The 22607-nt window shown below is 41.7% G+C and overlaps 1 protein-coding gene across 1 annotated transcript in view; it reads left to right on the top strand.

Moving 5' to 3' along the window:
* Nucleotides 1-22607, top strand: part of INO80 (INO80 complex ATPase subunit) — a 72822-nt gene that overhangs the window by 38494 nt on the left and 11721 nt on the right. Inside the window, exons 25-28 of the mRNA XM_075426107.1 lie at nt 1475-1615; nt 9393-9618; nt 15293-15420; nt 21409-21503. Coding sequence (XP_075282222.1) covers nt 1475-1615; nt 9393-9618; nt 15293-15420; nt 21409-21503 — 590 coding nt within the window. The remainder of the gene's footprint in view (nt 1-1474; nt 1616-9392; nt 9619-15292; nt 15421-21408; nt 21504-22607) is intronic.

Raw genomic sequence — 22607 nt, 5'->3', positions numbered from 1 at the left:
GAGAGTATGAACTTTCTTTTTGCCAGCTCCAGACCGCAAGTCACACCAGTAGAAAGATTCACATGCTAGGATTTGCTGATTGTATTGCTTAGGTGGTGCTAGCACATGTGCACAGTAAGACCGTTTTTCTCCCTTGTCAGCAGGTTCCAAATTATGTACTAGCCATCTGCATCTTGCCCAGTATGTCTACACCTGGAAATAGAAAGGGCCCAGAATGCATGATCCGTACAAGACTACTGCTGTGGGTGTTTTCTAGCATTTTTTTCACATATGTAGGAATGCATATATCCAGTGTATGATGTGATATACAAGGTGTCTGCTTCTGTCATGTAACCTGACGCTTAGAACTTCAAACACCAGGACTGCAGAAAATTTGGGGGCTATGTAAAATAGAAAGCAGTATGCAGTTCATTTTGGTGCATTAGGAACAGGGGCAGAACAATGCCAAAGCTTTAGACGCTGTTTACCTTTTACTTCAGTGAAATGCAAGAATTGTCAGGAGGGCACATACTATGATCCTGTGGCAGTGAGAGGTGTATTTCTTAATGTTTCTTCTTTTTGTTGCTTGTTTCCTATAGTATGCAGAAGAATGCCCTGCATACTATAGGAAACAATTATATGTAATAATATGTAGCAGTTGGTTGCTGTGAATATAGGAAAGTCAGAATAAAAACTCAATAGCAAAAATTAGCCTATAAGCAGTTTATTTCATCATTTGATGCAGGTATTTACAATAAAAAAGGAAATATAGTAACTCATGCAAGTGAATAAAATTTAGTTTTCTGTTATGTTTCTGCATAAAGTTGAGCATCTTCAAAGAACTTTCCTTTCTTTAAACGGCAGTGTTATCTCCTGCCCTCACTTTTGAGTCAATATATTTTTCTGGACCAAATGGACATTGATAACACTTGTGGCAAATTCCAGGTTTTACACGTGGGTGTGTTCATGTGCGTGAATGATTGTGCTAGCACCTTGAAAGTTTTCAGGATAAAATTCAGAGCCAAAGAAAAGGTTGGAAAAGAGAGAAGTCCAAAGATACCAGTCTAGTCTCATTTAGAGTCTTAATTTTTTTCTCTGCTAAATTTCATTTTACCAATGCTTTAGAACAGTTAAAGCAGTAACTAGAAAATAGCTTGATGGTCAGACCTGCTAGAATATTCCTGTACTTCCTGCTTTAGAAAAGCTAAGGTCAGAAGGTTCAAAGAAGGAGAAACTTGTTTCTGGTTCCAGCTGAGTGTAAAGGCAAATATTGATACGAGCTATTCTGGTTTCAGCCGTTTCAGGATTTGAATGTTCTGATAATTACACAAAGTTCCTGTACATTGTCACTGCAGAAGATGTGTAGAGTTTCCTTTTTCGAAGAGAAATGTGTGGTGAATGTCCTTTGTCTTTCTCATGGGTGATTACAAGATTTAAGAGGAGTTTCTCTTTGTAGACATAGTAACTTCCTAATTTAAATTTTTTTTTTTTTCAGAACCTCGTGTTCAGTAGCCACTGTAAAGCAGTTACTGGCTATTCAGATCATGTCATACATCGAAGGAGATCAGCTACCTCATGTGTACGGTGCTGCCAGGTGACTGAGCTGCCATCCTTCCTGTGCATAGCCAGTCCACGGGTAAGTCCAAGTTAAGTTGTAAATTATGTATTTTCTATTGTGTTCTAAATCTTGTTAGAATTATGTCTTAGGAACAGGATGATCTATTAGTTTTTTTTGATTGGGTAAAACTGTTGTAAGGATTTCCTTTTGCTACTGTATTCAATAGTGGTTTTTTTCATACGGGAAGTGACTGTAATGTGTACTGAAGGGAAAAGGAAAGTTGTAAGATGCACCCAACAGCAATTATTCTGAGATACGTAGATTTTACTTTCTCTCCCAATACCAAAACCAGTAAAATTCTAGAAGAGACTGAGTAGATTATTCCCCAGAATCTAAGGGGGAGGTGTAGGTAGGATATGAACAGAATGGGGTGATTGTTTGGTTAACTCTGATGACAAAAGGAGGCTGAGGAGAAATGCTTTTTTGAAAAGGATGTTCTTTTTCTCTCATTGCGTTGGTTTATGCTTCTAAAAGGAAACACCAGATTGCAATATATAAGGATTACTCGAGTTGACATTTTCAAAGTCTTTTGGGTATCAAGTGGTACTGCTTGGGACTGTCTATCAGCTGTTAACTGAATTTTGAAATTACTTTACTTGAAGTTTCCTGGGCTGATACAAGAGAGACCTTCCGAAGTCTATGGGTGTTATTTTCATTCCGTGTTGTTGTATCTTGACAAAGCTGGACAGAATGTACTTATATTAGCAGACTATCCAGATGCTATATTCTTTAGTTATTGTTGATGTTATTGCTGTAGGTTTGATCAAATGGGGCTGCGTGTACAATTATACACTGGCATCTGGAGAAGGGAGGATGGCAAGTAAGATTCTGCTTATCACCTGCGTGCTCCTCCTCGAGCTGAATTCATCTGTGCCTGATGAGCCCTAGGGGCCAGGAATCCAGCTGAATTCTGAAAGTCACACATCACCTCCCAGTCACAACAGATTACCTGGTTCAAGAACAAGCAGTTATTCTGAGAGTAACTTGTGAAAACCACTTCTCCTTCAGAGTCCTTTGATTTGTCACCCTTTGTACTTAAATTTGCATTGCAGATGAATATGTTTAATACTTCCTGTATATTAGGAAGAGAGGAGAGGGTCTCAGAAGGCTACACAGGAAAGGGAAGAGAAAAACGAGGAGAGATCATAACTGACATATATTCTAGTGAATACAAGTTGCTTGTTTTGGCTTAGCTGGTGTATAAAAATGATTAAGTGGAGGCATGGCTTTTTGTTTCTAGGAATACAAAGACTTAATTTTACGCTTGTTAGAAACTTTTGGCAGGAGTGTAGAAGATGTGAAACAGCAGAAAGAGCACATATGTTCTCAGAAACGATAGCCTTCTGTTGTTGTTTGACCCGTGATGAATTTTGGGAAGTTAATGGAGCGAATGACAGAAATAGGAGCGTATGTTTATGTAGCAGCTGGGGGGAGTGTGGGGGTGGTAGTGGTGAGGAGGGGCTTTAGTGTTGTCGTTTTCTTTCTATGCAGGCAATTTTCCAGAATACTGACAGGTCTCAGTCACAAAACAAAAAAAGTAACTTGGAGGGTGGATCTTGTATTCTTACATTCATCAAGAAGCTGATTAATTGGTTTAGAGTAATATTATTTGGTTTAGTTTAGCATATCAGCAGATGTGATGAGAAGTGGTTTTGGGTATCTCACAGCATCTGAAAGGTTCACTTTGCATGGAGATAAGTGCAGGAAGCATTTTACAATTACCCTAACTAAACTAAGTTATTCAGCTTAAGGTGCCAATGCATTCATATATCCCTGTCGCTGTATTTTTTGATATATTTCTGAACCATGACTGTTATATTCAATCAGTTTGACAAGAACGTGTTGATATGGGAGGATTTAGGACTAAGGACTACCCTACCTTTTGTTAGGAGTAAACCCAGAAAAACAAGCCTGGAAAAAAAACTTTTAAAACTGCACCATGACAAAAAAGGGAGAGGAGGACCATGAACAAGCTTGAATGAAAGAATTTTTTGATCTATGTCAGAAATGTGTCGGGTTTTCTTGTAAGGCCATGTAAAAGATGCAGACCTCTGCCCTAGACGTGTGTGTATGCATTTTAAAAAGTGTGGAGCTGACAGTAAAGATAGCCTTATGTCTTCAGATGTCAGTCAGTATTACCCAGGTGTGCTTCCTACATGGGAAGATTTGTTCTTGTTAATGTAGAAATTGCACTGAGCCACACACGGAGTTTGTCTCGAGGATATCTCTTACTTAGCTCTTCCTTTAAGTGAGGTATTACTGAAATGTAGCTTGTAGAATTTTATGAAGTGACTTTATTTGTATTTTGAAAATCCTAGTGTATGAATCTCCATATTGATTTCAGCAGACAAGCTGTGTTTCTGTGTCAGAAATTAGTTGCTCTGTTTTATGTGTAGCAGCTGCTGGTTCTAGGTATCCTGGAAATAAATGACAGGTTTCTTGTGCCTGGAAGAATGTTAGTTCCAGTCTATCCAGTGTGGAAAGATGAACTGAAATGTGGTGGTTGATAGTGCCCTTTAAAAGAAACAACCAATGTCTGTACCATAGTTGTGGTGTACGTCAGCGTTCAGGTGACAAGGCTTGAATTGTGAGGGGTTTTGCCCTCTCCCAGGAACGGCAGGCCTGTGCTTTGGCTGCAGATGGCAGTACAAGATAGCATCAGCTCTGTCAGTATCTAGTGAGCAGTGGGAATGTTTACAAAGTCTTACTTAACACAGTCCCTTTCAGTTTGTGGTGTTTCATGTGTCTGTGCATAGACCTATAAGCCAACCTGTTTTAAAAATAGCTCTTGGCATCTTGCAAAACAATAGCTTTACCATTATTGCTAAGATTTTGTATGCTTTTTTTATTTTATTTTGATACGTACTGTAATTGTGCTTACAAATCTGTTTAAACAATTGATTTAGCCTTGCAAAAAGAAGTCTCTGGTTTTGATATTAATTTCTTCCTATGACAAGAGCCCCTGTAAAACAGTAGTGGACCAGAGGCTTCCACCAAGATCTGGCTTGATACCTTTTACATTGAGTTAGCTGGTAAATGTTCAGAGAGGAGCGGCCTCAAAGGTAGCAGTCTGAGGTACGGGTTGCTCCCTTCATCTTACAGTTCTAAAGTACAATATTTAAAACAGTTGGTATTTAAACTATTTTATTGCTTATCATTTAGTTAATCCATTAAAATATTTTCATTTGCATGACACAATGTTACAGATGTTGTTCTCAATATGTAGCAGTAAATTATGTCATGCCAGAGTAAGCTGGGACAAAAAAATCATCTTCCTTCAAATACATAAAAGCTGTTCAGGTGCAATATGAATATAGTTCTTTCACTGCATTTAATGTTTCAATTGCCCCATTATCAAACCAGTTCCCACCCTTTCTCAGTTCTCCAGAAACTCAACTGCTTATTGTTCACCATCAAACCCTACAGACTTCCCATACTGTTTCTTCCCGTGCAGCTCTGTCTTCTCTTTTAAAATGTGAAAACTTTCACTGGTTTGATTTCCTCTCTGTTCCTTTTCATTTGGTACATTGCTTTTCATGGTCGCCTGGGTAATGTGTTCATTTTGCACAGTGTTAGGATTCATGATCATGTTTTTAACTTACATGAATCTACATGGACGATCTTTTTTAAATTGTACTTCTGACGTAAAAGCAACAATGACTGCTAAAGTAGTGATTTATTTGCTTCCTATATTGGTGAAGAAACCAACAAAGCATTGCAAATTTATAACTTCCCTCTGTTTTAAGCTCATGCTGTAAGGTTAATTGTCTGATATTAATTTATATTTTAGTTTTTAAGTGAGTTTACAGTATGTTATTAAGTCTCGTGATAGTATGTGGAAGTGTCTACTAGCTTTCTTTTGTAAATTAGGTTATAGATAGCTTTTGTAAATGCTTATCAAAGAAGGCTGGCCCAAAGACTTGCATTCAGAAAAGACAGGAGGAAGAAGTTGGCTGTCTGCATTTTTATTGGAAAGATTCTTGTGCTAGATAGTGAATTGTTATGTATTTACATTTGAGTGAAAGTGTTGTAATTGTTGTATTTGCTTTGCGTCATGTGGTTTAACTCTTGGTGAAGTATCTTAAGAAAAACCCAGCAGAGTAGGCTGTCCTGGTATGTACCATGACTCAGTTACACTCTTGGTTTTCATTACTACAGTATCTTGAAGTTATCCCTTACCCTGGTAAGGGAGAGATAAGAGAAAGTTGTAGATTGTGACAAGGACGTCCTTGTCTGCTGGAATGAACTCTACTCAAGGACCTTAACAGCTCTTAGGCATACAGCTGTTTGGTTAACATGGACCTTCCGCTCTCTGTCCAGGTTTGGGTGGATGGGGCAGAGCGGGGGGACTTAGTGATGGAGCCTCTCCAGAATAGCTCACATGGTGTGAAATCGGAGTTCCTGTGTTTGCAACACTGGTCTGTCCAGCTGGATTGTATATACTGAAGCAGGTAAATAGGGCAAGGGATTCATAGAACGGCCAGAAGTAAAAGAGCACCCTGTGCTCATTTGCACTCTTTCTGTAAGCCACAGAATCACAGAATAGTAGGGGTTGGAAGGGACCTCTGTGGGTCATCTAGTCCAACCCTCCTGCCGAAGCAGGGTCACCTACAGCAGGCTGCACAGGACCTTGTCCAGGTGGGTCTTGAATATCTCCAGAGAAGGAGACTCCACAACCTCCCTGGGCAGCCTGTTCCAGTGCTCCGTCACCCTCAGAGGGAAGAAGTTCTTCCTCATGTTCAGACGGAACTTCCTGTGCCTCAGTTTGTGCCCATTGCCCCTTGTCCTGTCACTGGGCACCACTGAAAAGACCTTGGCCCCATCCTCCTGACACCCACCCTTCAGATACTTATAAGCATATATTAGGTCCCCTCTCAGCCTTCTCTTCTTCAGGCTGAACAAGCCCAGTTCCCTCAGCCTCTGCTCGTAGGGGAGATGCTCCAGTCCCCTCATCATCCTCGTAGCCCTCCGCTGGACTCTCTCCAGTAGCTCTTCATCTTTCTTGAACTGGGGAGCCCCGAACTGGACACAGGACTCCAGATGAGGCCTCACCAGGGCAGTGTAGAGGGGAAGGTGAACCTCCCTCGTCCTGCTGGCCACACTCTTCTTGATGCACCCCAGGATCCCATTGGCTTTCTTGGCAGCCAGGGCACACTGCTGGCTCATGGTCAACCTGTCACAGAATCACAGAATAGTAGGGGTTGGAAGGGACCTCTGTGGGTCATCTAGTCCAACCCTCCTGCCGAAGCAGGGTCACCTACAGCAGGCTGCACAGGACCTTGTCCAGGCGGGTCTTGAATATCTCCAGAGAAGGAGAATCCACAACCTCCCTGGGCAGCCTGTTCCAGTGCTCCGTCACCCTCAGAGGGAAGAAGTTCTTCCTCATGTTCAGACGGAACTTCCTGTGCCTCAGTTTGTGCCCATTGCCCCTTGTCCTGTCACTGGGCACCACTGAAAAGAGCTTGGCCCCATCCTCCTGACACCCACCCTTCAGATATTTGTAGGCATTTATAAGGTCCCCTCGCAGCCTTCTCTTCTTCAGGCTGAACAAGCCCAGTTCCCTCAGCCTCTGCTCGTAGGGGAGATGCTCCAGTCCCCTCACCATCCTTGTAGCCCTCCGCTGGACTCTCTCCAGTAGCTCTTCATCCTTCTTGAACTGGGGAGCCCAGAACTGGACACAGTACTCCAGATGAGGCCTCACCAGGGCAGTGTAGAGGGGAAGGAGAACCTCCCTTGTCCTGCTGGCCACACTCTTCTTGATGCACCCCAGGATCCCATTGGCTTTCTTGGCAGCCAGGGCACACTGCTGGCTCATGGTTAACCTGTCTCCACCAGGACACCCAGGTCCCTCTCCGCAGAGCTGCTCTCCAGCAGGTCCACCCCAAGCCTGTACTGGTGCATGAGGTTGTTCCTCCCCAGGTGCAGGACCCTGCACTTGCCCTTGTTGAACCTCATCAGGTTCCTCTCTGCCCAGCTTTCCAGCCTATCCAGGTCACGCTGAATGGCAGCACAGCCTTCCGGTGTGTCTACCACACCTCCCAGTTTAGTGTCATCAGCAAACTTGCTGAGGGTACATTCTAACTCTTCATCCAGGTCACTGATGAAGAAGTTGAACAAGACTGGGCCCAGTACTGACCCCTGGGGGACACGACTTGTTACCAGCCTCCAACTAGACTCGGAGCCGCTGATGACAACCCTCTGAGTTCTGCCATTCAGCCAGTTCTCTATCCACCCCACCGACCACTCATCCAGCCCACACTTCCTCAGCTTCCCTAGGAGGATATCATGGGAGACTGTGTCGAAAGCCTTGCTGAAGTCCAGGTAGACAACATCCACGGCTCTCCCTTCATCTACCCAGCCAGTCATGTCATCGTAGAAAGCTATCAGATTGGTCAGGCATGATTTCCCCTTGGTGAATCCATGCTGACTACTCCTGATAACCTTCTTTTCTTCCACTTGCTTCATGATGGCCTCCAGGATAAGCTGCTCCATCACCTTTCCTGGGATGGAGGTGAGGCTGACCGGCCTGTAGTTCCCTGGGTCCTCCTTCTTGCCCTTTTTGAAGATTGGAGTGACACTGGCCTTTCTCCAGTCCTCGGGCACCTCTCCTCTCCTCCAGGACCTCTCAAAGATGATGGAGAGTGGCTCAGCAATGACATCCGCCAGCTCCCCCAGCACTCGTGGGTGCATTCCATCGGGGCCCATGGATTTGTGGGCGTCCAGATCGCTTAAGCGATCCCTCACACAGTCCTCCTCGACCAAGGGAAAGTCGTCCTCTTTGTAGGCTTCTTCTCTTACCTCCGGGGCCTGGGATTCCTGAGGGCCAGTCTTAGCACTGAAGACTGAAGCAAAGAAGGCATTCAGTAGCTCTGCCTTCTCCGTATCCTCCGTCACCAGGACACCCGCCTCATTCAGCAGCGGCCCCACGTTGTCCCTAGCCTTCCTTTTGCTGCTGATGTAGTTGAAGAAGCCCTTCTTGTTGTTTTTGACATCCCTTGCCAGCTTCAATTCCAGGTGGCCCTTGGCCTTCCTCGTCGCATCCCTGCACGCTCTGACCACATTCCTGTACTCCTCCCAAGTGGCCTGCCCCTCTTTCCACATTCCATGGACCTTTCTCTTCTGCCTGATCTCCGCTAGAAGCTCCTTATTTAACCATGCAGGTCTCCTGCCTCCTTTGCTCGATTTCTTTCTCAGGGGGATGCATTGCTCCTGTGCATGGAAGAAGTGTCGTTTAAAGAGCGACCAGCACTCATGGACCCCCCTGCCTTCGAGAGCCACTTCTGTTCAAATCGGATGTAAAGCCCAAGAAATGTGCTGTTCCAAAGCAGGGCTGCTTTCCTGTGCATTTTTTACCTTTGTAATTTATGTATCTTCCGAATTTTAAATTATCACATGAATTTCTGTTAAGGATGCTACATAAATCTTATCTCTGCTAGGTAAATACTTGATTGTCAAGGGCAAAAATAAAAATTAAAGAACTAGAAAAAAATTCTAGGCAAAATGAGAGGTGCAGCAAGGATATTATTGTTTTGCTATCAGTTGTGTAGCAATTGGCACAAGGCATTGTTTATCAAAAGGCAAGTAGTCCACGCCTGGTCATTCATAGGATTGTTTTGTGGTGTGTGGAGATGTTGCATCTTTGTTTCTTTTAAGCCAGTCTAAGATTGTTTTCCATTTGTACAGGTCAGTAATGATTTGACTTTTAAAATTTGATCCTGTGGGAAGAGACCTGAACTGGGGATTTGCGGACGAGGGGAAATCTGAACAAGAATATTGATTATTATTTTACTTGTAGGTAACAGCTGTGGCACTGGAATTGTACTGCAATGACCGAAGTGCAGAATACGAGCGCCGGGCACTAAAGGAAGGAGGATGTCTTGAAGCAAAGCAGTGTGTACTCAATGGAGCTCCTGAGCTAGCAGCTGACTGGCAGAAGCAATGCTCCCAGTTCTTCCCAGAGTATCCAGGAGGGCTGTTAGGAATCAGGCCGCAAAATGGCTGGTCTTTTATCAGGATACCGGGTGAGTTTGGAGGTTGTCATGGAGAGATGAGATAAATAAGGACATCTGCTCTTTGGTGGTAATTATGCTTGGTTATGGGCTTTTTGTAAGGGCTGGGGGTGGTTGTGTGCTTGTTTTTCCTCCTGAGTGAAAGTTAACCCTGGTGTCGTAAAATACACGGTGATTTCACATCCTCTGTCTGGAGTAAAGCTGTCGGTGGACACTGGACAAATCTAATACAAACTGTTCTAATGCTCACAAACCTCTCTTAGCACGTCAGCCCACCAAATGACTGCGAAGAGGTGGATTTGCTTACTAAAGCAGAGTCTGCTTTCACAACCAAATGGAGGTTGGAGATAGAAAGACTGCAGGAAAAGTAACAGTCTTACCTTGCTTTCTAGTGTGTTGGAAGACCTTCGTATTGACCTAAGAGATCTTTTTTTAGTCTTCTTAGTGAAAGGATAAACATTACTTGTAGCAGTCTACCATGAGAAGAATGGGTTTGGGGACCAAGTTTAGAGGAAAATGGCCTGAAAAACAAAGCATGAGGGATTTAGTGAGTTTCAATTGGAATAAAGAAGGCTTATTCATATTTCCTGGTAAAGTGGGAAAAAAGGTAGCAGTGTGCTAATAAAGTAAATGTGCTTATTTTTTCCTAGAATTAGACTATAAAGTAATTCAAGATTTGCTAGAATTTGATCGCCGACACTGCAGTGACTTTCATGGACCAGACGCACTCTTAACTGTCGGAAGATGGTCTTGAGCAGCGAGCAGAGTTCTGCAGAAAGTACTAGAGATCTGAGAGATAGCCAAGAGGAAAAACAGCTTACAGTGCCAGATTCTAAGTTATTCCCAGACCCTTTTGGGTCAAGGATTTTTGGCAGGGGAAGTTAGTACAGTAAAAGGAAAATGGCCTTTTGCTTGCTGCAGTCTGGTTTAAGAAGGTACCTCATAAGTACTTGGAGTCTTTTGAAGACATGCACATTTGTACCTGTGTAATGGAGAAGCCATTTTTCATGAGCTTGCACTAGGTTAATGTTCAGTGACAGATGATGATTTTGTAGTTTCTTCAGGAATTCATTGAATTGTTTATCAATAATTTGGAAATGGAAAATTAATCACTGTAGCAGAAACGAGGGAAACAGTGAAGGGATTAATTCAGGTAGAAGGCATGGATAGACAAATGCGAAAAGTAGCCGATGTAGAATAGAGAGAGGATTGCATTCTTTCGAAAAGGCTTCTATTTTAAGCTGATGACTTTGTCACCAGCAAAAATTTGTAGAGGAATAAGGATGGGGTACAAGAAGCTTACAGGAGTGAGTGGATGGGTGCAATGTTAGGCAAATTGTTGTCAAAGCACAACAAAGAATTCGGTTGAGAAGGTGGCTGGGATGAGCGTGTTATGTAAAGCTGGCTTAATTTAGGATGTGTTGGAGCTAAAAGTGGATTAAAAAAGTAGTTTCATACAGCTGTATTTAGGTGGAAAGTAGCATTCAAACCTAAACTTATTCTAAGAGGAGAGGGCACCTCCGACAACAGAATTTATACCTGCAGGAGCAGGCACCGTGCATTGCAGAAGGTGACCGATGTGCTGAAGGAGCCATTTACAAGGCTGCAATCTAGCAAGCGTCGAATGGATCAGTAGGTGTGAAGGTCTGCAGTAGATAGGTGGCAAGAAGAAAAGGGGATACCTCTCTCTCCTAACCCTGAGCTATCCTCTCCCAGACTTGGTGTTCCCAGTACCCTGGCAGCAGGCTTAGCTGCGATCACTGTGGGAATCTCTTGAGGCTTTTCCTGTTCTTTGAAAGAAAAATGGTCCTGGATTAAATGGCAGGAAGTGTCTGAGTCCTTTTAGCATCGATAAAAAGCACCGGCCTCACTGGCTGTTTACTGTGAGAGCCAGCTAGCTCCTCACTGACCCCATTGTGCCGTGCAGACTGTCGGGAGGGGAACCAGGGGTGTCAACTGGAACCCAGACTTTATCTCTCTTTCCTCTGCTTTTTGCATGTCCAGAGGCACTTTTTCTCATTCTCCAGAGAGCGGTGAGTCCAGCTACAGTCATCGGCCAGAACTCCTGACTGGGGTTATTTAGAGTCATAGTCGTTTGTAACTGTTCTTCCCAGGCCATAGGATCCCACTATATGCCCTTCTAGATAATTTATGTCCATATCCCTGTGTGGCTGGAGGCAGGGACTCTTTTTTTTCAGGCTGAAAGCCACACAGTACGATCTTACAGTTACTTTCTTTTTGGTCTGGTTCTCTTCTCTTGTTTAGTTCATATAGTGGTGAAGAACCCAAAACTTGCATCATAGGGAGAGTTGTTTGGCGTGAAGTCCAGGACCTCTATCTCCTGACTGGCCTAAAATGTTAAAAGTTCATTTGATGCTGTTAAAAAAAATAATAAAAAAAAATCCAAAACCACTGTCATTGGAAGCTTGCACTGATCATTAAAAAAAGGAAAATTTAGAATTGCAAATTTTGGAAATCCTGTTTAAAAAAGCAGCAAACCACCTAAAAGGGAATGAGAAATAGAAGTGAGAGAAATTAGAGGTGGAAGATACTGGGGTTTTTTCCTCTCTTGAATAGTTGTGGTGTTTTCTGAAGATGGCATGAATAAAGTAGTACATTTTCTGTTGCTGCTTTCCAGAATTTGTCCTGTGGAGCACTAGGTGGCAGGCTTTAAGCATGCAAAAACATTTCGTCTTGGGAAACACAATGGTATCAAGATAGCACACTTAAATATGCCATCTTAAAGTCAAATGGTTTTCTCTTCCAGAGATGATAAATCTTCTTTTGTTTGTTCTGTTTTGCTTTCAAAAAAAAAAACCTCACACCCCCCCAAAGAAAACTTTCTCACCAGTGCACTCTGCTCTGATGCTGAGATACTGGACAAATTATGAACTGTTAACAAGTTGCTAACACCGTCTGCAAATAAGTTAGTTACTTGTAATTTGCATTTTATTGCTATTTAAAAATAGTAGCTTACACAATGGAGACCTAAGGAGCCAGCAGCAAAGGACATGCATCATTTCCAGTTACCAAAACTTAATTCTACCTATTCATGCCTGTGTGAGAAAAACAGTAGCATTTTGCTTTTGGAAACTTGCTAGTGTGCTAATCTGAGCCAGTCGAGACTGACTTTTGAACAGACTCTGTTTGTTCTCTCAGTTTCCTTCCAGTCAGATGGCTTTAGCTTAATAATCATACTAGTTTGTAATGCATATCTAGACTTTTCATGTTGCTTCACTCAATTCACTCTGAAATAGCAAGCTTACCGATTAGAATAAAAGCAGAATGTCATGGCTGTATGGATTTAAAGGAAAGAATAACATTTTGTATAAAGAGTAAACATTCCTACCGTGCAGAGTTTTTCACTTATATAGATGTATTTTAAAACCAAATATCTAAGTAATTTCCATTTTTACCTAATTGCCTAAGTTCACTGTTTGGTTTTCCTTAGAAGAATGCATGAAACTAGTAACTATTTGTATGTAATTGAGACCAAGTTGTGTTCTAGAGATGAGTGTGTCATTATACATTACGTTGCACTTGGAACAAACGCCAGCCTGAACAGTGGGCTTGAGTTTTCCTTACAGTATCTCCTTGGACTGGCTCTCCAGTTGATGGATTCTCTAAGGTAGTTGCTAATGATTGAAGCAATGATGTAGCACTTGCTCCTGGCAAAGCATCAAGGTCACTATCGAAACGGGGAGCAAATTGGAGAAAAACAGTGACTGTCTTAGGCAGATATGCAAGAAAGAGCAGAGCTCTCTTGTCTTGAATTCTTAGCTAGTGAATTGCAGGAGCATGGCTCTAAACTTACCAAAGGAGAGAGCGTTCACAGCATTGGCTTATAGTGCAAACAGAATAGCTAATAATTTTAAGCAGTATTGACAAGTCACATTTTTTTTTGTTTCAGCAAGCAGGACTGTTGGCTGCATCTTCTGACGTCCTAATGTAGATCCCACTAATTCCAGCATCAAGTCCGTTATTTATATTTAAGCTAAAGGGATCTTAATTAAAATACTGAAGTGATGAAAAATCCACCACGTTTCTAGATATAAGTGTTGCTGTCTTGTTTTTCTTCATTATTGGAAGGATAAGAGGAAAGCATGCCTTGTTTTTGCAGTTTCAACAAATCACTGGATAATGTGCCCTTGTCTGCTGGTATAAAGTTCTCTTCTGTTGTTAAAACTTTTGTCCAAAAGAAGAACTCTGAGTAGTGCCAATTGCTCTTCGAAAAATTGAGATGGATCAAGTTTCTGAGCTCCCTCACTACAGGAAAAGGTTTTTAACACACTGAAATCTTGGAGATTTTTCCTGAACGCTTTCTGGCTTTTACAACCTTTCTGAAAGGCGTACTAAACCTAGGCATGTTCTTTTGAACTAAGTATAGAAGAACAACTGCATTCCTGCTTTTGTCAGCAAACCCCTGGTTGTACATGCAAGAATCAAACTTAGCCCTCTGTGCCTCATCACTGAACTTAGGTACTTGTGGACTGTGTTGTCTGCCATGCTCGTAAGATATTTTTAGGAGTGCTGTTGTGTGATCTGTACTCCTCTGTTCCACTAGTATGAACGTGGTTTTAGCTATATTAAAATGCATGGTGCTCAGATGAATGAATTAATTTTTGTATATACCATTTTTTTAATTGGGATATTGTGCAAGACAGTTAACTGTCTTACAGAAAGCTGGATTTTTTTCAGCCTCTGAGTTAATGCGTTCTGTGCAACGAGAAGTGTGCAGAGTTGTTACCTGCTAGACATTAGAGAATGATACCTGCTAGACATGTCAAAAATATTTGGGTTCTGTACTAGCCTGCGCCATCTGCAGTTGTCAACTTTCCGTTTTGGCTGTGAACCTAAATTCATCATCCCAAAGAATAAAGAATCATCAGTGGCCTTTCCAACAGATAAGTTTTTTGGAAGAAAATTTCTCTTCATCCTCTTTCAACAGTCATGTATTGTTTACTGAAGTTTATGTACAGAATGTACAAACAGGAAGATCTCCTTCCTGAAAAATACTTCATGAGCAGTGCTGAAACAGAGAGGACATGAAGTATAAAATCTGAAGTGACTTAAAAGATTGCTATCTGGAAACATTGCTTAAACAAAACAAAACAAAAACCCCTGAAAAAGTGGAGGGCAGGGAAGGAAAAGAAAAGTTAAAGCAGTGCTGTGAAAAGGCTGTTATTTTACAGTGACCCAGAGAACTGTTCTTCACTTTCTGTGTTGGTAAGGGGGTTGATCTTTAAACTAGATCTGTGGAGGGAAAGTCTAAAGCTCAGCAGCAGGTAGCAGCAAATGTCCAAAGGGACAGCATTGTAATACATGAAGTGGAGAAAAATTTCTTCAGCTGTCAAGGCATGATGTGCATGTTGATCTGGTCAGAATGAATCCTTGGAGGAGGGAAATGGCTGTCCAAAGAAGGATTGAGTCCATACTTGTGAGGAGGTCAATCAGTGAGGAGTTTTTGCCAGGAGGGTATATTCATATACTTCTGTCTCAGCAAACAAAAGTAATTGTTAGCAGTGTGATTGTGTCAGCCAGAAGGGATGTTGCAGTTTCTTCCATCACAACTTGTTACTTCAGGGATTATAATGCAGTGAAATGCTGGGAAAACTTAGAAGTTAACTTGTTGCATGTAGCTGTTTTGGCTTTATTAGTTACCTGCTTTTCTTCAATTTCTTTTTAGACAAAGAGAGTCTGATCACTGACAGTGGAAAACTTCATGCTCTTGATCTTCTGTTGACACGGCTGAAATCTCAAGGACACAGAGTTCTCATCTACTCCCAGATGACGCGGATGATTGACTTACTGGAGGTAGGAGAGCTATAGCCTACAGAGGACAAATTCTGAAGATGCATATTTAGCAACAACGTTTTGGAGAAAATACTATAATTTGGTTGAAGCAAACCTGACATAAAATTATTGTACCGAAGGATACACAGTAAATGCATTAATATGAGAATGTAAGAGCTGCCATACCAAGTTATATGTAAGGTCCAGCGTAGCATTATGCTTCCACCAGTGTACGACAGCAGATGGTGTGGGGAAAATGTACAAGAATAGTGATACTTCACAATTAGTCTCTCAGTGTCCAGTAATTCACAGCTCAAGGGCTTTCTGAGCCAGATGTGCCTTCTGTATATTCAGTAATCGTAAACGGATTCTTCTTTCCTTAAATTGTTCATTTGCGTCTGGAGTCTTTGTAAATTTTTGTCATTTGCACTGCCTTGTGGCAGGGGTTTGCATGGCTTTATTATCCTCTTTTACTGGTTTTGAACTGCTGCCTTCGATTTTTATTTGATGCCCATGTGTCCTATTATTGGAAGCAAGAGGGAGAACAGTGGTTAATTTTGCATTGTTTATGTTGCTTGTAATTTCAGACTTTTACTGTTTCTCTCTGTCATCTAATTACTATGCAGAAGTTTGGTAGACTTAATAATAAGAGGTTCTCTGGTATATATGATAGGAAAGAAATCAGGAATTAAGTCATTACTCATTATTTAAATACAGTCAGTCTGCCTCAGAAGTAAAAATAAATAAATCAGTATTTGATTAGCAACCACACCACCAAAGAGGTAGTCTGAAGAGACATTAGTAGGAGAACTATTAATTTGGTTTCCTATTGGTAATACTTACAATGCGTAGAAAGAAATACTTTTATTTCTCTGGGCTTCTGTTGAAGACAGCAAAGTTTGAGTTTTTGGCTGGATCTGAAAAAAGGAGTATCTTGTCACAATGCCTCCGCCCCTTATCAGTGAAGGGTTAGTAGCAATAACTTCTGTAACTATCTCATTCTGAGCAAGGAAACAGGAGACTTAATGTAAGTTAAAGAGGCAATTCTGATAAAGTTTTCTGACTGAATACATAGTAGGTGGGACAATGTTTGCATTTGGCAGTATAATTTCAGTCCTGCTGAAACATCAAGATCTTGTGATCCTTCAGCCATTAGTCCGAGGTGTACATGGGCTTCCTCAGCAGTGTTTGACATGGGATGCTGTCTTCTCCACAGTAAAGCGAAGAGAAAAAGTGAGACACCTGAATCAATAGCTGTCTAAATCGTGAGTCCTCTATGAGCAGGAGTGCATTCAAGGTCAGCAGTTAATACTTCAATAACAAATAACAAGCTGAATTTTGTTTTTGCTGCTGTGAGGAAAACCAGAACTTCCATGGTTGCAATTCTGTGTTTTGGTGCTTTGCCCAGCATTGCTTCGTATGCCTCATTTTTTTGGCAGCAATGGACGTGATGCAGGTTTGTTGACACCCTGCATTACACCATGAAGCTCATAAAGCAGGTGTTCAGTGCTTCTGTCTTTTCTGTTAGCATTCCACGTTAAAGGTTTGGGAGTACACCATTTTGCTATTCCACCTCTTAAATGCTTGACTTTACGTGATGGGTTTTATTAGCCAAATAAGCCACCTACCAGGTCCTCTGTTTTTGCTTCTCCTCACCCGTGTAACAGAAGCGGGAGTTAAACAAGCTAAAAATTGAGTAAGGACTCAGTTTGTAAGAAAATCCTGCAAAAGTTGTTAAGCAGTAGATACTTTTTTTTTCCCTGACCTGAGATATGAAAATACATACCCTCTGCCTACTTGAATATGAAAGAGCATGAGATGTCCTATTTCCTTTAACATTATAGAATCATAGAATCATAGAAAGTTTTGGGTTGGAAGGGACCCCTAGAGGTCATCTAGTCCAACCCCCCCACAGCGAGCAGGGACACCGCTAACTAGATCAGGTTGCTCAGAGCCCTGTCCAACCTGGTCTTGAATGTTTCCAGGGATGGGGCCTCCACCACCTCTCTGGGCAGCCCGTTCCAGTGTATCACCACCCTCATTGTAAAGAATTTCTTCCTTATATCCAGCCTAAACCTACCCTGTTTTAGTTTAAAACCATTACCCCTCGTCCTGTCACTGCTGTCTCTACTAAAAAGATTGTCCCCATCCTTCCTATAGGCTCCCTTTAAGTACTGAAATGCTGCAATCAGGTCTCCCCGCAGCCTTCTCTTCTCCAGGCTGAACAAGCCCAACTCTCTCAGCCTGTCCCCATAGGAGAGGTGCTCCAGCCCTCGGATCATCTTTGTAGCCCTCCTTTGGACCTGCTCCAACAGTTCCATGTCCTTCTTCTGCTGAGGGCTCCAGAGCTGCACGCAGTACTCCAGGTGAGGTCTCACCAGAGCAAGAGTAGAGGGGCAGAATCACCTCTCTCAACCTGCTGGCCACGCTTCTCTTGATGCAGCCCAGGACACGGTTGGCCCTCTGGGCTGCCAGCGCACATTGCTGGCTCATGTCCAGCCTTTCGTCTATCAGTACCCCCAAGTCCCTCTCAGCAGAGCTGCTCTTGATCCTTTCATTCTCCAGCCTGTATTGATAATGGGGATTACCCCAACCCAGGTGTAGGACCTTGCACTTGGCCGTGTTGAACCTCATGAGGTTCACACAGGCCCAGCTCTCCAGCTTGTCCAGGTCCCTCTGGATGGCATCCCATCCTTCCGGTGTCTCAACCGTACCACTCAGCTTGGTGTCATCTGCAAACTTGCTGAGGGTACACTCGATGTCGCTGTCCATGTCATTGATAAATATATTGAACAGCACCGGTCCCAGTACAGACCCCTGAGGGACTCCACTTGTCACTGGTCTCCATCTGGACATTGAGCCGTTGACCACTACCCTTTGGTTGCGACCATCCAACCAATTCCTTATCCACTGAACGGTCCACCCATCAAATCCATGGCTCTCCAATTTAGAGAGAAGGATGTTGTGGGGGACCGTGTCAAAGGCTTTACAAAAATCCAGATAGATGACATCCATAGGTTTTCCCTTGTCCACCCTTGTTGTTACACCATCATAGAAAGCCACTAGGTTGGTGAGGCAAGACTTGCCCTTGGTGAAACCATGCTGGCTTATTTTGACTATGTCAGCGTAACTGCTGTGATACCGTACTAACCTAATCTATGCAGGGCAGAGATCACGAAACACGTTGTTTAAAAGTTATAAAACCATGTTTTTTTTGATTTAGCTTCAGCTGAACGACTGCTGCTTAATTCAGCCATTATAAAATGGCAGATATAAATACAAAGAGGAAAATTATTTTCTTTCAGCAGAGGGGATAAAGTATATTTTCAGAACTGTTATTTTATACTTTTTAAGGTTGTCATATTTGTTTTTCTCAGTGTGATTGCTTTCTCATATGTGGAAGAGCAATTGTCCATGATTTCAGTGGGGATCACATTGCATTCATGTGATGAGGGGTCAAATTATATTCTACATGAAGTAAACTGTCATAGTTACATTCTACCAAAAGTTTGTTAGTTGTGTTAAAACATAAGAGTACCCAGTTTGGACTATGAAATAATGTGAAGGGAAAACATCGTGTAGTTTTTGAGAAAGTGCCAGGCACTGTGTTCTTACCATACAGGACTCACTGTCTGTTGTTTGTTTCCTGTATAGGTACTCTGTTGCTAGGGCCACTTTCATAATTTTTCCTAGACTGATACTTCTGGTGGCTTGGTGAGCCCGTACACTAACCAAGATTGGCAGGTAGATATTTCAAGCGGGTCTAGTCTAAGTGTCTCTATATAGAGATTAAAGCCTCCCCATGAGGCTTCCCCTACCCCATCACTCCTTGTGGGAACTAGGAAAATGAGCAGTCATCAAGTGCTTTCCACAGAAACAGTCAAGACCAGACATGTTACTACTTAAATAGTTCCTTTGCCATCAGAGTGCTCTTTTTTCTTTTTTTTTTCTTTTAGCTAAAAGCGTGCCATTTCTGTGAGTGATCAAAGCACTAAAATGCTCGTGAGGATAGTAGAAGTGGCAATTTTTTTTTTCTTTTTTTCTGAATTGAAAGGGCGTACCATTAATATTGACAAAAATACTGGATAAAAACAGTTCATGAAAAAGGGTGTTTTGTTTGAGCACTGTTACACTACTGTGAAGTATCCTTCTTGATCAAAGGAAGGTGGATGGAGGCAGATGAGAACCTGTTAGCTAAAGGCTACTGTACTAAGCTAGTTTGTGAGGCAGGGGGAACAACTCATGAATGCCAGTATCACTGTTGCAGGATAGCTTATTCTTTTGTAATTTATGGCTTCGTGGAAATGTCTACGGTCTGGGGATAAGGATAAATGCATCTGATGGAGTGAAGGAAGTTATTTTCTATTTGTGCTGAAGTTTGTTTAGAAGACACTAATGAAGAGATGGTTAATAGTAAGATGAGGGAAGACTAAATCAAGATATTGAAAGGCTGAATCATCATAAAGACAGTAACAAAGAAATTGAAGGAAAAGGCCTTTGTGATAATAGAAAAAGGATTTGTCGAATCTGGAAAAAAGGTCACATAGTGCCTAATTGACAATTGTATCTCTCTGGATTTAGTTGATGACAGAAAACTGTCATAGAAGTGGAAGAAATCAATAGTGAATTAGTGCTTGAGGATCTGTGTGGTGAAGTATCTGTTCTGTGCTTGAAGCTTCTATTGTACTCCAGAAAACATACTAGCCATGAGCTCTGTTTTATAGAGTTAGACCAAGTGTGACTTTAGCCATTTCCACATTAATTTTATTTACCTATTTTTCTCTTCAATCTGCCATACATTGAAGCTTCTGTCCACTACAGCAGTCTTTTTCCCAGGTTTCTTATAGTATGGCAGCTCTTTCGCCTCTTCTGCAGTAGTGAAGCGGGACAAAAAAGGATCAGGAGCCCTGAAAGATAGGTGAAAAGGAGAACTGAGCATGGTACTGTCAGAAGGTTCATTAGAGTGCACTGCCATGTCTTCTCACAGCACATCAGTTCTGTATCTGCTGAACACTGCAGCTTGGAGCAAAATTAATCCAATAGTTCTTGCTGCAAAAGCACCATCTGTTTCCTTTCTGTCTTCATTTGCAGTCACAGCATCTCAAAAAGACACGTGCATCTGTAGGGTTAAATCTAATGAATGTACCCAGTCGGAGTTGCACCTCGTCAGCCAAGGTTCACATTGTTAAAATATCAGAGGGTATCTTCCCAGAGAAGCTCTGTGGAAATCTGTATAGCCTGAAGAGCTTTCTATGTAATTCAGATTTTATTGATAGTTGCACAAGTATCAGAAAATGCTGAGTACCTTAGAGCGTGAAAAATGTCTCTCATTAGAAGATGCCTTTGCCTACAGCACTCCTGGTTGCTGTCATTTGATTTGTGTCCCAGGCAATGGTTTCAGTTCTGCTGCTTGGCATGAGCTGTGAGCTGACACACCGATGTAGTGTTCAGAGCGTTCTTGTATGCAGTGAGATTCACAGGCTCTTTACCGGCGAGATAGAGCCTGGGCAGACACTCATGTACAGTACCAGGTTTTTAAAACCACTAGTCAAATGGTTAGAATTGACAAGGAGCAGATGCAGTTGGTTTGTTCAGAGAGGTTCGCTTCCACAGAGAAAGTTCAGGATTTAGTAAAAATTTCAACTTTGTGAAAACAAACTTCCTAATTTAGTTACTTCATTTTACGTATTTATTTATAGAAAAAGGCATGTACCACAATATTGTCTGCAGTGCAACAAATGCGTCCCCAGCTCTGAACTGACATCGTCATTTATCTCTTACATTAAATGCAAAAACTGACACATGATTGAATAGCTTTAATTTCTGAATTTCTGTTATTATAAAGTATTGCTTACAGCGTATTTGTTGATGACATTTAGGTATTTTGGGTTTTGTTGGGTTTGTTTGATTTGGTTTTGTAAGTATCGATTCTGCTTTTGTTGTTTTATCAAAAAAAATCAAGATTAAGCTGTTTCAAGAGCAACTATTTTTCTGGTGTGTTCTTTGCAGGAATACATGGTTTATAGGAAACATACCTACATGAGATTGGATGGTTCTTCAAAGATTTCTGAACGAAGGGACATGGTAGCAGATTTTCAGAACAGGTAATGTATTTTAGAAGGTGTTTCTGTGCTAAATTATGTGTACATAGAGAGTTGATATAAGATATAATGGAAATAAAAGAAATTTGCACTTAAACTATCTTTCCTGATATCAAATGGACCTCATTTATCTGAAGCAGTTTCTAGGTAGTTTGCTGACCAGGAGTCACTGGTGTTGATATTGAACCCAACTGTATTTAGGAATTTGTCATCTGTGAACTAGCATTGGAAGCAATTTTAGTGTACCCACCTTTAGTGCTTCTTGCCATTCCAAATATGCTGTTGCTTATAAAGAAGCTCATCAGAAAGGCAGCAAATGTTTGTTGGTAATCATATGCTGTGTCAGTTGACACTGTGAAGATGAGATTGAAAATCTTGCATATGCTAGAGCTTTGAAAGTGACCTAGTTTTCTGCAAAACAAACAATTTAAGCATGTTTTATTAAGAAACTTTAATATACAAGTGGTAAGATGGGGATTTTGTTAGATGGTAAGGTATGCTAACCCTTTTCATTTAGTAAATCAAAGTGGGTTCTTGCAATTTTTACAAGCACATCAGGAAAGAAGAGCGTGTAATCATCTTATTAAAAGTTAATATATTTTAGTATAACTTTGTGCTAGGGTGTGTTATTTATAATGACTGAGTTTATGGTTATTAAGTTTCCTTTTAATCATGGGATATGGCTTGATATGATGTCACTTTCGTATGGTAGTTCACAGTAAGGTTATCCTTCCTGGATGTTGAGGTAAGCTTGTAAGAAGGTCGCTTTTCTTTTTCAGAGGAATTGGCTTCATAGATTGTTGTTTATTGTGGCGTGAAAGCAACATTCCAGACTAGAGAATAGTCCTTGTGTTAGCGGTCCCAAGGTCCCTGCCCATGGCAGGGGAGTTGAAGCTAGGTAATCTAGAGAAGGTCCCTTCCAACCCAAACCATTCTGTGATTCTATGGTTCTGTCACAGCTGAAGATATGATGGGAAGCCATATACAGCCTTTCAGGCCAGTGGTTCATGAGGCTTAAAGACCTGAAGGACTGTGTTGCAGTGATGAGTCTGCTAGTGAACTCCTCGGAGTGATAAAACCTGAAACAGAGGTGTGCTAAATACCTGA

Source organism: Opisthocomus hoazin, chromosome 7, assembly GCF_030867145.1.
Source record: "Opisthocomus hoazin isolate bOpiHoa1 chromosome 7, bOpiHoa1.hap1, whole genome shotgun sequence".
Lineage (NCBI taxonomy): Eukaryota > Metazoa > Chordata > Aves > Opisthocomiformes > Opisthocomidae > Opisthocomus > Opisthocomus hoazin.
This window is presented reverse-complemented; position numbering and strand designations above follow the sequence as displayed.